The sequence below is a fragment of the Notothenia rossii genome, assembly GCF_949606895.1.
Source record: "Notothenia rossii genome assembly, chromosome: 4".
Classification (NCBI taxonomy): domain Eukaryota; kingdom Metazoa; phylum Chordata; class Actinopteri; order Perciformes; family Nototheniidae; genus Notothenia; species Notothenia rossii.
Genome location: NC_136902.1, coordinates 67,791,367 through 67,804,235, shown reverse-complemented (window position 1 = coordinate 67,804,235; position 12,869 = coordinate 67,791,367). Strand labels below are relative to the sequence as shown.

At 40.9% G+C, this 12,869-nt stretch overlaps 1 protein-coding gene across 2 annotated transcripts in view; it reads right to left on the bottom strand.

The window, feature by feature from the left end:
* prdm10 (PR domain containing 10) overlaps positions 1–9,740 on the bottom strand; it is a 28,920-nt gene extending 19,180 nt beyond the window's left edge. The window contains exons 1-8 of one of the 2 annotated variants that reach the window (XM_079674638.1): positions 9,436–9,740; positions 8,154–8,288; positions 7,234–7,395; positions 7,080–7,139; positions 6,887–6,991; positions 5,737–5,911; positions 5,060–5,301; positions 4,343–4,543 (exon numbers count right to left, since the gene is read on the bottom strand). In XM_079674638.1, the coding sequence (XP_079530764.1) occupies positions 4,343–4,543; positions 5,060–5,301; positions 5,737–5,911; positions 6,887–6,991; positions 7,080–7,139; positions 7,234–7,395; positions 8,154–8,228 (1,020 nt within the window). In that variant the 5' untranslated portion in view covers positions 8,229–8,288; positions 9,436–9,740. The other variant, XM_079674639.1, reaches the window with a different exon arrangement.
* Positions 9,741–12,869: the final 3,129 nt, after the last annotated feature.

Genomic DNA, 12,869 nt, shown 5'->3' with positions numbered 1-12,869 from the left:
GTAGACTGGACTACTGCAATGGTGTCTTCACAGGTCTCACTAAAAAATCTATTAGAAAGCTGCAGCTGATTCAGAACACCGCTGCTCGAGTCCTCACTAACACTAAGAAAGTGGATCACATCACTCATGTTCTGAAGTCTTTACACTGGCTTCCTGTGTGTCAAAGAATAGATTTCAAAATACTGCTGCTGTTTATAAAGCTTTGAATGGTTTAGGACCAAAATGCATTTCTGACCTCCTGCTAAATGATGAACCATCCAGATCTCTCAGGTCTTCAGGGACTGGTCAGCTTTCTGTCCCCAGAGTCAGAACTAAACATGGTAAAGCAGCGTACAGTTATTATGCTCCAAATATCTGGAACAAACTCCCAGAAACCTGCAGGTCCGCTGCAACTTACTACTTTTAAATCCAGGCTGAAGACTTTTCTTTTTGTCGCTGCTCTTAATTGAACTATTAATATCTTAGACTGCACTGTAACTTTTATCCATGTATTTTTTCTTTCAATGTTTATTTTATTAGCTTTTCTTTTTAATGACTGATTTTAAATGCCATTTTCTTAATGTCTTTCATTTTTTGTAAAGCACTTTGAATTGCCTTGTGTTGAAAAGTGCTATATAAATAAACTTGCCTTGCCTAATAAAGATTTCGTGTGACACATAAAATTGATTTGTTGATGGGAATTAATGTGAATAAATTAACTCGGTCTTAAAAGGTTAACGGTACTCTTGCTATCACTACTCACCGACACTATAAACCTTGTCCCTCATGCTAGCCCTGACAACACCGGTGAGCACACCTTCATCTAGGCTGCACTGTAACGTGTCCTGACTTGTAGTGGTTCTCTCCTATCTACACTCTTCTTGTCATCTTTGTAAAACGATATCAGACTGGTAATTGACACAGCCATGACTTCTAGTTAAATTCAGTGTGGCTAAAATGAAAAGCTTTGTTAAAATATGCAAGCACGCGAAAGTCAAATTCAGCTTTATTATCAAAAATTCTACATGTGTTATACATCCAGAAATATCGTTTCCCACAGTGTGACATGTATACATAAAACAAAAAGGGCCTAGATAAACGTTGTATACATTAAACAAAACGGGCCTAGATAACCAGGGTTTACAGTTTAAAATGTTAATATATTTAAAGTTTTCAAAGTGCAGTTTCAGTGCAAGTCAGTTGAAACGATCTTAAGTTGGCGTGACGTTGAAGTCGTGCGACCCTGCTGCTGTACTGGCTTGTAGTTCGTTTATAGCATAACGTTAGCATTTTGCTTCTGCCAACTAGATTTATTATTCAAAAATTATAAAAGTAGGGTTGACATGTGGATATTATCCGGCTGAACAAAACGTGATCCATCTCTTAAATATGTGTCAACCACAGACCTTATATCGAGCTATTTTCCAAAATCCTATGGAGAAATTGCATTGCGTTTTAGACGAAGGAACCGGAAGAAGTTTACTTCCGGGTTTAAGGACGCGTCACTGCGGCTCTCTATAGCACTAGCAGTATCGCTGCACCGTTTTAGATTCAATGAGTGTCTCGGTTGCAAATGCTTCATTAAGTTGCTTGTGTCACCCCCTTTACAAGCAACTAATTGAGTACATAGATTGCATCTTGCACTATCGCCAATACATTTTTTAAAAGTGCACCCAGACCTTGGATCGCTTCGCTCTGTCAATCAGAGGGGTCTCAAACCGGATACATCACACGGGATGAGGGTTCCCAACCAACCAGAATGGTTTAAAGTTAAACTAAGGAAGTAGACGTAACAGATATATCGATAGCAGCAACGTTTGTCCAGCGGCTTAACGGTATACCGATACCGTCCAATCAGGTACCGGTAATGACTTAGTACCGGTTCTCGGTACCCATCTCACTCTTTACACATCATAACAATTGGACAGTTTTAAAGTTTCTCTTTCTTTCCCTCTTATATTGCAGTCCCTCACTCACTTTTTTTTAAAATTCAGTGTGAGAATTGAGCTGGAGCTTGTCCTGCCAGGAGTTTAGATCTGGGCTGAAATGGTGTCAGGGCCATTCTCATACACACATGCAGGTGCTCATTGGTTAGCCTGCGCTGGAACGATATTTATTTTTTGTGACCTCAGTTCTGACTTGAGAGGGAATGTTTGGTCAAACACTTTGTGTTTTGTCTCAGAGTGGCGTTTTGGCACTTTTAATGAGCACCACAGTCTCTGAACAAATGACACTGGTTCTGTGCTCCCAGTGGGCAGGATGAACATGAATGAGTTTGTCCACTCAGGGTTAAAAGCTCTGTTCTCACTCTCCACTTTCCTCTTCTTGGAGAGCGCCAGGTGTAATTATTTGTCTCTCCTTGTCTGCTGCTAACACGCCTGTTCACGCCTGTTCACTCTCCTCTCCGCTTCTCTCCCTGTATCGCTAATTATTCTCTTTAAAATGCAGCAAAATAGCTCTTTTGGTCAAAAAGGTTGCAGACCCCTGTCCTAGGGGAATGATCGGAAAAATTCCATTCCAACACAAGTTCAGCACCTATCCAATATGATGCTAAATTGAGAAGAACATTTTTGATAACTCAATCGTGGAGGTCGTAAGGTAACAGCGAATACACCATTTTTGACGATTTACATGGCGCAAATTGCTCCAAACTGCTCGCATATAGTTTTTCCGATATTCACGAAACGCTGTATACACATTGCTATTATGATTGCACACATATTTCAAATTGCTTTTCATTAGCCCCGCCCCCCGGAAAGCTGGCCATTTTGAAAAATGTGCTTTTTTCATGCATTTTAAGCACATTCTTGCGAACTCCTCCTAGGGGAATGATCGGAAAAATTCCAATCTTGGGCAGCTTAAGCGCATATCCAATGTGATGCTACGTTGCGAAGGAATATTTGATCGCTTGAACATGGAGCTCGTAAGCTAATAGAGAATGTACCATTTATGTCACATACTACCTTAAGCTACTGAGACCACACACACACACACACACACACACACACACACACACACACACACACACACACACACACACACACACACACACACACACACACACACACACACACACACACACACACACACACACACACACACACACACACACACACACACACACACACACACACACACACACACACACACACACACACACACACACACACACACACACACACACACACACACACACACACACACACACACACACACACCCACCCTAAAGCATAACTAAATATCAGGATTCAGCCCTTGTATATTTTATTATGTGAAGCACTATATGGTTTCATGAAAAATATCTACTGTTTATTTGTAGATATCTCTTAAAGCTACAAATAAAGTGTGAAATGTAGGCCTGTTACATATATTATTGAGCGAAATATATTATACACACTGTTCTGCTTTCTGCACTGACCTTAGCAGCTGTTCTCACTGTAAACATCGCCTCACAATGAAAGCATAACCTAACATCCAGGGGAGATGTGATTAGTGAGTAAACAAACAAACGGTAAAGGGCAGAAAGTCTGATGCACATTTGATCATCTTGAATAACTTATAATCACAACGGAAACAGTTTGCAGAGCTGTGCTTCGTTGACATCCAGCCATGCGTCACGCCTCTTTTAAAACATCACTGTTGGCTGAAATCGTCTCCGGAGAATACTTCAGTGTACCCTCGGTTATAGCTCCTATAGAGACACTCCTCTCTCCTCTAAATCAGTGTATCCTCGGTCACGGCTCCTCCAGACAGCCTCTTCGATAATCGATCCTCAACGAGCCTTTAGAGAAATTTGTTTTCCTTCCAGACTGCGCGCCGACATCCGTTTCCGGGTTGCTGCCGGAGGACCTGGGAGTCTGGGACGCGAAATTAGAGAAATGATAAACGGCTCATTTCCGAGGACTTGCTTGACGCCGGGACGACCGGCCGCCCTCCCCGAAAGGCGCACGGACGCGAGGGCCCGCTCAACACTGCGCGCACAAGTGCGACCGCAGTTTTAATTTTTTTTATTTAATATGAATATTTGTGGGTTGAGGTTGGGCGTTTACATGTTTGCTGTTATGAAAGACTGATAAATAAAGTTCTTGTTTTTTGTATTGTTTATTTACTCTGACTGAATTACTCTTGTTTAAACTCTGGCTAGTCTCCACAACCTCCTGAGAAAAATAACTTACAAGCAAGTTTGACTGAATTGGATTTCCTCCCCAGCTAGTCACTAACTTAGCCTGTCTGATATTTGGTTCTGGACAGATAGCATAAAAGTGTTGAACCATAGTTGTATTACTTTGTGCACACAGTGTCAAAGTAAGGAGGAAAATGAGTGCACTACACATGTGACACAACACACAAACCACGGGCTGACCTTGAGCTCTTGCTTGGGTTGGATGTTCTTGATGGACGTGTAGAATATCTCCGAGCCGTACTGGTAGGCCACCAGGTTCTGCTCCAGGTGGTTCTGAGCCGGTCTCACAAACATCATCCAGTTACAGGTGTCCTCATCAGACAGGTCCAACCACAGGTCATCTAACTTCTCTCCATCCTTCTCTGCGTCCAGCGAGCACAGCTAAGCAAAACAGAAAGAATATCAGAGATCAGATTCTGAACATGCTTATACATGATTAAATGTGAGCGGAATTTGTTTTCGCCACATTTCTTACCTACCCAACACTTTCCTATAAAACCTTCTTATTGCAAAAATATATTTCCTTTTTTGTTTTATTGTAAGGATAGTATAATTATAAGTATTGCTCTCTTTGGTTATAGCTCTTTGTGAAGACTTTATTCAAACAACTAAGGTTGCCAACTGTTAATTGATTAGTCGACTTATTGAAGTTTTGGTGATAGAAGACTGAGATTTATTGAGTTGATAAGTACGTTTAATGCTAAATGACTTATTTCCAAATACTTAACGATCACATCATATCATTACTTTTTAGTTGACTGAAACATCCCTACAAACAACACAAAAATTAGAAGTGAGACAAGAACTCATAGAGCTAAATGCAGCTAAATGCTCAAATAAAACCTCCACAAGTAAAGGGAGCTCAATAACCGTCAAACAGAAATGGTGCTGACATACTTTCAGATGAAGGTAGTGTTCCTGCAGCTCGCTCTGAGGAAGCAGGGGCGCCTCCACAGGGCCAAACTGGGTGCGCTTTGGGATGCGTCTCTTGGAGAACACGCCACCCAGGAAGCGGTCGATGTAGAGGACCAGAGGCAGGCTGGCCCGGGCCTTGGACATCACGGGCCGGTTAGGGATGGGGTGCAGGGGCCCGTGCTTCCCACACACAGAGGGGTTGGCGTTATTACACTCGTCACACCCTGAGAGAAAAAAAGGGAACAATAAGACACAAATCAGCACAGCAACAGATGAATACGTATTTAAAAAAGGGATATAATTGTTCATTTGTTTGCCCTGCTTTGTGTTGCTCTAGTAAAAAAGTGTCCACTGCCACAGGAAGTGACTTCAGGGAAGATTATAACACATCAGATTAAATTGCATATCAAGAAATACAATTTTGTGGAGCATTTTTGTTTTCTTGTATTTTCTAAATTACATCTCATCGAGTTGTTTTTTGGTTTGTGTTTTTTTAAAATGCCACCAAAAAACTACTAGTAGTAGGTCATGGCCAAGTCAGCGATCTGAATGTATTTGTTGATCATTATTTCATGCTGTCAATACGCAGAAAAAGACCCTCTGCTGTGGGCTCTACATGGTGACTGCTGACAGACGGTGTGAGAGTGGAGGTCACTCACAGAGGCTGTGAGGGTTGAAGGACTGAGGCTGACGAGGTTCCCAGTCATCCATGTCAGACTCGTCATCCTCCTCTTCATCTGAGTCCTCTGTGGAGTCTTCGGCCCCGAGAGGGCTGGAGGGGGGGTCCGCCATGTCGGTCATGGAGGGAAGCGAATTGGCCACAGACAGCTGCTCCTGTTTGGGTTGGAGAATTGAGAAGTGTAAGATTGCTCTGTTTATTGTTATGTGAGAAACAATGGCAAGTCCATGTAACAATGTGATAGTGTATAATGTATATAAAAGGAAAATTATTTACTTATGATATTCCGTGCATGTAGAAAATAATTTGTGGTTGTTAAGTTGAGAAGCAATTAAAAAAAAGAAACTTCTGAGGGACTAATCAGCATTTCAAAATAATAACCTGTGATATTTAGGATAGATTATTTGTGTGTGTCATATATCTGATGCTATTAAACTGTATACATCTGCACTGCAAATATCTAAAAATTACATATGAACTTCAGAGTAGGGCTAAACGATATATCATGTCGTGACGATAATCGCGTTATGCGCATGCGCGATATTCACATCGCAGGACGTACGATTTCTTTATTTATTTCATTAATTTTTTAGGACATGTGATATTGAGTAGGCAAATTAACTCAAACGCGTCATGGTACAATTATTTTGCTGCTTGCTACAAAGGAAAACTTGCGCGGCTCTCATGTCAGGGGTACTTGAGTCAGTGACATGCAGGCTCTGCATGCACAGCAAACCACCAATCACAATCACTCTTGATCAGATCACAGCAGGATAACCGAGCTAGCTCAGCTTGTTGCTCTGATAACCTAAGATCCAGAAGTCCGTGACTAAAATCCTCCATCCGGTTAAATATTGTTAAAAAAATACCAATTGTATAGCATTAAAGTTCAAGAAAGGATGGTTTGCGGACAAAAAAAAAGGTATTTTCTTCAATTCCTGTATTTTTTCATATCGCAGGGGAAAAAAATATATCGCAATGTCAGGTTTTTCCAATATCGTGCAGCCCTACTTCAGAGTAGAACCACTTACTTGGAATACAAACAAATAATGTCTCCCTTTCTATATGCCATAATGTGTGTTCAAATGAATATAGATAAAGTATTTGCACTTGTGACAAAGTCTCCTCACCTGGGAAACCTGCTCCAGCATTGCTTGTGGAGCCTCTGCTACATTACTGAGAACATGCAGGTTGGCAGCATTCATGTTCTGTCCACTCGGCAGCAAAACTGTGACCTAGGATTGAGATGAAATCGCTTTAAAGTCAATATAAACCAGACAGTAAACAGCTGAGCAATGACATCACAGTTCCTGGTAAACGTACCTGTTGTGTGGTGCCATCCTGCTGAATGTAAGCCACCTGTGGCTGATCAGCGAATACATTCTGAAAGAAAAGTTTAATACAGAAGTGTGAGTTAATCTTGCAGGGCCTCGACCTGCCCATGAATGCATGTAGCTATTGTGAGTATCATTCCTACCTGAGTGCCATCTGCAGGGTGTATGTAAACCAGTGTGTGCTCTGCAGACTCTACAGAGGTATAGGAGTTCCCGTCCGCTGTATAGACCACCTGCTGCTGTCCGTTGTCCCCCTGATCGCCACTGTACACTATCTGGGCCACCGTGCCACCTTCAAAATGCACCTGTCACACACATGCACCAGACAAAATGTTTTACACCAATTGCAACATCATTACATTCTCTCTACCCTCCTTTATAATTGTTTATGTTTGTCCTAAAGTCATTTTGGAGGGTAATAAACCACTGCTTGAACAATCACCTGCTAGGATTTGGCATAAACTACTTAAAAGACATGGTTGTAATGTGCCCATCAGATAGTTTGAAGTAGGGTTGTATGAGGTACTTATCCATAGTCAGCATATTACTTACAATAGATGGCAGCACTCCAGGAGCTTGGATAAGAAGACAGGAGCTACTTCACTGAAGCTAAGCAATGTACTGCTTCTCACAGGGGCTGTTGCAAAATGGCCCTAAAAAAAGCCCTAACTACAAAAATCAAGTGTACGTAATTAAAATAAAGTTGGGATAAGACAGCCCCTTTTCTAACGGGGAACTGACTCTGTTTAAAACAGACTACAATTAGAATTTCCTTGCTGCCTTGATTGGTTAGTGTGTGTTATTGTATGAAGTTGGTAGTTTGGGTTCACCAAAGTCACTCAATAACACAAACAGACCATTATGCGAGGTAAAATGACTGCCTCTGTCAATGAAGTCTGGTAGATTTGGCGAGAGTAAAGCTGAATATGACAATAACTCCCTCATACCGCCTCACTTTGAACAATTCAAACTCTCCCTTTTGGTTCTCTGATGCATCAAGTGTTCTGCATCCTTATCTTTGCTTATGACTGACTGAATAGAGCACTTTCGAGACAGTTCAGACCTGTGTGCCATTTTCTGAATCACTGTTCGATGTCTGACTCCACACAGCAGAGGATTCCTCCTGTTTGGTCTCCATGGCAGCACGGTGCCAGGCCTGTCACCAATCACGTCACCTAACACTTCGCTCCTAAGACGCCTGAAATGAACAAAGGCAAAAGGATCGGGGATGATTGTTAATGTAATAATAAAAAATGCAACATGGTGATGACAACCAAAGTGAATGGATGGATTTCATCGTGTATTACAGACGTTCAGGTGAAACATTATCTAAAATAATCTTGGCACATTAGGATATTTCAAACAAAGGTGGGTTTTCTGTAGAAATGTGTATATGGTCAGGTGTCATTTTATGAATGGATGATGGAGCATTTATTATAGCATCTTTATCAGTCATATAAGTGCACTAGACACATTGAAGCGGTTTGTAACAGTGAGGCACTGCAGCAGCGATATCTGGGCAAAGTGGCTGTGAATGCGACCCCATTCTCAATCTGCAACACAGATCTTCGGGTTTCCAGACACAAGTCATGCTCGTCTGACAGGACATGCAAGCCAAAATAAAGCAGCATGTCGCTCCGTGTCCAGAGCGCCCACACGGGAGCTCTCAGCGGGGGGACCAGGGAAAACGCGGTTAACGTTTGCTCACGAGGCCGCCGGTGAAACGGTGTCTAAATACAACCGTATGTCTGCACAAATGCCCCGGTGAAAAATCACAACTGTGTAAAGTCACTCAGAAATCTACTTGGTATAATCAATAATAAGTTACATTCCCCCCTATTTTAACCCCGCAGGTTCTCAGTCCCAACTGGACTATACCACACAAACCAGCGCCATAGAAACCCGGGCAATACTGCACCGCAACATTAGCATTACGGTCATATAGTCGCAATGTAAGGCCGACCTTGGAGCTAAACATAACTTGTTAGGCCCCAGGACACAGATCGCATTATGCGATTCATAACACTAGTGTTTTTGAAGCGTTTAAAAGCCGGCATTATTTGACTAGAACCACCCGTCCCCCCATTCTAGTTGAGCCCAGCCCTTCAAGTCTGCTGTGAACAAGGAAGAACGGGCTCCATTTTGGGTGGGACTAACGACAACAACCACATCCGAAGAGACCGACAGAAAAATCGTGTATCTTCTACCGGTTCAAATGCGCTAAAACAGCCCGCACATTTAATGTTTATAAACTGAAAGACTACCAAGCAATCGAGCTAAAGAAGTAGTCGTGAAGCAAACTCTAGTTTCTTACATTTAGTGTAAAGCGTACAAGTTGTTCTTACCTCAGAATGGTAGCTGCAGAGATGGCTGCATTGCATATATTAACATAATCTGCCTAGCAACACTCTGGAGCGTGGATTCTGATTGGTGGTTGTGTACTCGGCAGTGAAAGAAATGTATTATATTTTTAAACCATTATCCTCACGATACAGCCTATATATTTGTGGACATTTAAAGATTATATTTGAAGCAATTAGGGATGGTACTGCCAACGTTTTTAAAATCATGGTTAAAAGCTAGTGATCACTTGCAGTTAAGCCAATCAGAAAAATAGAAACAGCAAGTGTCCAATTGAAAAAAGCTTTGATCATAAAGGGTTATTTGATCTACTTATATGTTATCCTACTTGAATTTATCTAATGCTATTTAAGCGTAACGGTTACTGCTGCTGCATTTATTTGTCCTTTTATATCTTACTTTGATCTAAAGTGATTATTTTTCCGTAAAGGTGGAAATAAAAGTCAATGACAGCTGACCAAAATGTAAATCATGCTTGTTTACTGCCCTCTGGTGGTCACAGAGAGGAATTGTAACTTTAGTATGGTCAAGCCAGCGTCAATGCAGACCTTTATATATACAGTCTATGATGCAGACCTGTAACCAAGACTTCCGTTGAATACTTTCAAAATAAACTTACCTAACTGAAACAAGCAGACCAAACCACACCTCTCTCCTGAAAGACTGAGAGGCTCTGATAACCTCAGCTTAGTGAGGTAAAGGCACACCTTTATATGATCATTATAGTTATAAAAAAACAAGAGAATAGATTTTCATCTATTCTCTTATAGTATAAAATACTATATGACAGTAAAAAAAAGTTGTTATTAATAAACAAGAATACAGTTTAAAAGGGGAGTGATTTGTAAAATATCCATAAATAAAAAGAAAATCTGCTTACAGTTCTGTTTCATATGGGTGTTGAGAGATGTATCCATAGATTTCTTAGTGTTGCTCTAAAAGTGCACCAGATTGATGCTTTTAACTTCAATATTGAAAAAAAAAATCTTACCGGGGGAACATGCCCCCGGACCCCCCGAGCGGAGGTTAGGTCCACCCCCCACTTAAATCATGTTCAAATGGATAGGATACTAAATACATTTGCACACATCTTGTGTCCATATCTTTCTGTTTTGGTGGTCATGCAACAACCTTGCATACATGTGCGACTCATCGTGAGTGTCTGCATTTTTGGGGGGGGGGGGGGGGGGGCGCCAGCTAAACTCTTGCCTATAGGGCAGCAAATTGGTCAGGGCCGGCCCTGGCAGGGAATTATTGTGTACATTATTAAAACTTGCTTTTTATTTGTTATTCATGTTGAGAGGACCTTGAGGACAAATAGCTATGTTGGAAGTAATAGCCAAAATAGTATGCAGTCAAGCTAACATTTCTGGTGAAAAATTCAGCGACTAGAATATCATTTGTTCATTGTGCTTTTTGGTGAGAGCTAACAAAGAAAATATTGCTAAGTCGTGATAAATGATAATACATGTGCAGTTGTTTTAATCTATATCAGTGCTTCTCAAAGTGTGGTCCGCGGACCACTGGTGGTCCGTGAGTGCCACCTAGTGGTCCCTGAGTATATTGGTAACATTTCACATTTGAAATAAATAAATACATTTCAGTTTTCCGCACTCTCGCGGGAATATCTCCGCAATGGAGTGAGGTTAAGTTTCACTTTCGATTGCATGATATAGCCCAGCGCAACACCTTCATCACACATATTGCCACTTGTTTGCAACATCTTCAGGCGATTTGTAATCTGTTTTAGAAAAACGATGTGTTTTTTTATATTTGTGGATTTAGGTGGTCCGCGAGTGTTTTTTTCATTGGTTAAGTGATCCTTGGTATGAAAAAGTTTGAGAAACACTGATCTATATGTATGAAGCGGCATCAATGCAGACATGAATTGTACCACTTCCGGTAGACCTAAACTACGAATATATAATTGGAACTGTTCTCAAATGCAAATTTCAATGAACAGTTAGTTACCCACCAGCATCAAGCTAGAACTATTATTAGTTCTGGTTCGAGAACAATTAAACAGTGTAGTTACTTTTTGCACCACTGGAAGGGTATGTGATGGTACTGATAGCCTGTCACTCAGATCTTCATTATGGTTCAGTCAATTTGCTAAAAAAAACATTTCCTTGATTGTTTAGGGGAGCCATAGAGTGGCGAAGTCACGCCCATCTACTTCCGGTCCATGGGACCTTATTTCGGAAAAATTATGTATTGAAGTCAATGGAGAGAGAAAACTTATCTTTCGATCCAGTTTGAATTGTGCCATGAATTACACATATGATGGTTGTCAATCTTAACAAATAATTTCCATGTAAAAAAAGTCACAGTTTGTCGTAAAACTGTTTAAATATAAGACTATGAAAAATATGCAACTAGAAAGACTACAAATCCCAGAGTCGCGTAAAATCAAGTTAGCTACCTAGCTAGTAGCAAGCACGTTAGTTAGCATTAGTCTTAGCCTTGTGATTTTTGATTAGCCTTAACATGAAGGAACATCAAGTAACCCAAAATGTTAAACAGTAAGAGTAGTCAAATTTCGTGAACCCTTTGAAGAGTACTGTCACAACGGTGTGATCATTCTATAATACACCATTTAAGCCCGGGGGAGAAATGCTAACGCTAACGCTACATTAGCATCGGCGATCTGTTCTACTTCATGCTATCTGCACAAATGGTTGACATTAAACATTAAAAAGATCAGGCAGTTCAGAGAGAATCAAAGGAAGGCAGGCAGCTTTGCATGACGTTCTTCTGGACGTGTTTCATTGTGGTGATAGTGAGGGTAGTCAATCCCTTGTTTGGCAAGACAGTAGTGACGGCCATCTTGGTGACGTGTGTTGTTGCGCTAGTATGCTGTGAGACCAGAGATGTAGTTCATTGAGCGGTTTCACACAACAAATGTGTTACTTCACAGTTTTACGACAAATTTTTATTTTTTTGAATTGCAAAATTATCTTTTAAATTGACAAACATCTATGTGTAATTCGTGGCACAATTCAAATGGGACCGAAAGATAATCTTTCTCTCTCCATTGACTTCAATCATAGACTGTAGGCTATATATAAGACTTCAATTAAATATATTTGCCTGTCCCACTGTTTTGGCCAAACTTGACCCACTCTACCATGCTGCACTGCATTATATATCAAATGCACCCTATAGGACTCATCATTGCAAACTGTTGGCTATAGCCTAACTGGATGGTCCTCACTTACTATGCGTAGGATGCATCATTGGTTTTTATTAATGTATAAAGCCATTTTAAGTAAGCTTCCACTCTACATATGTGCCAGATTTGCTCCAGTTATTGACTCTTACAACCTCAGATCCAGTGTCTGGATACGGTTCCAGGTACCTGCTGTGCGGACTGAGGCTTGGAAAAGGAGTCTTTTTTATTATGGTCCTTGGTCTAGGA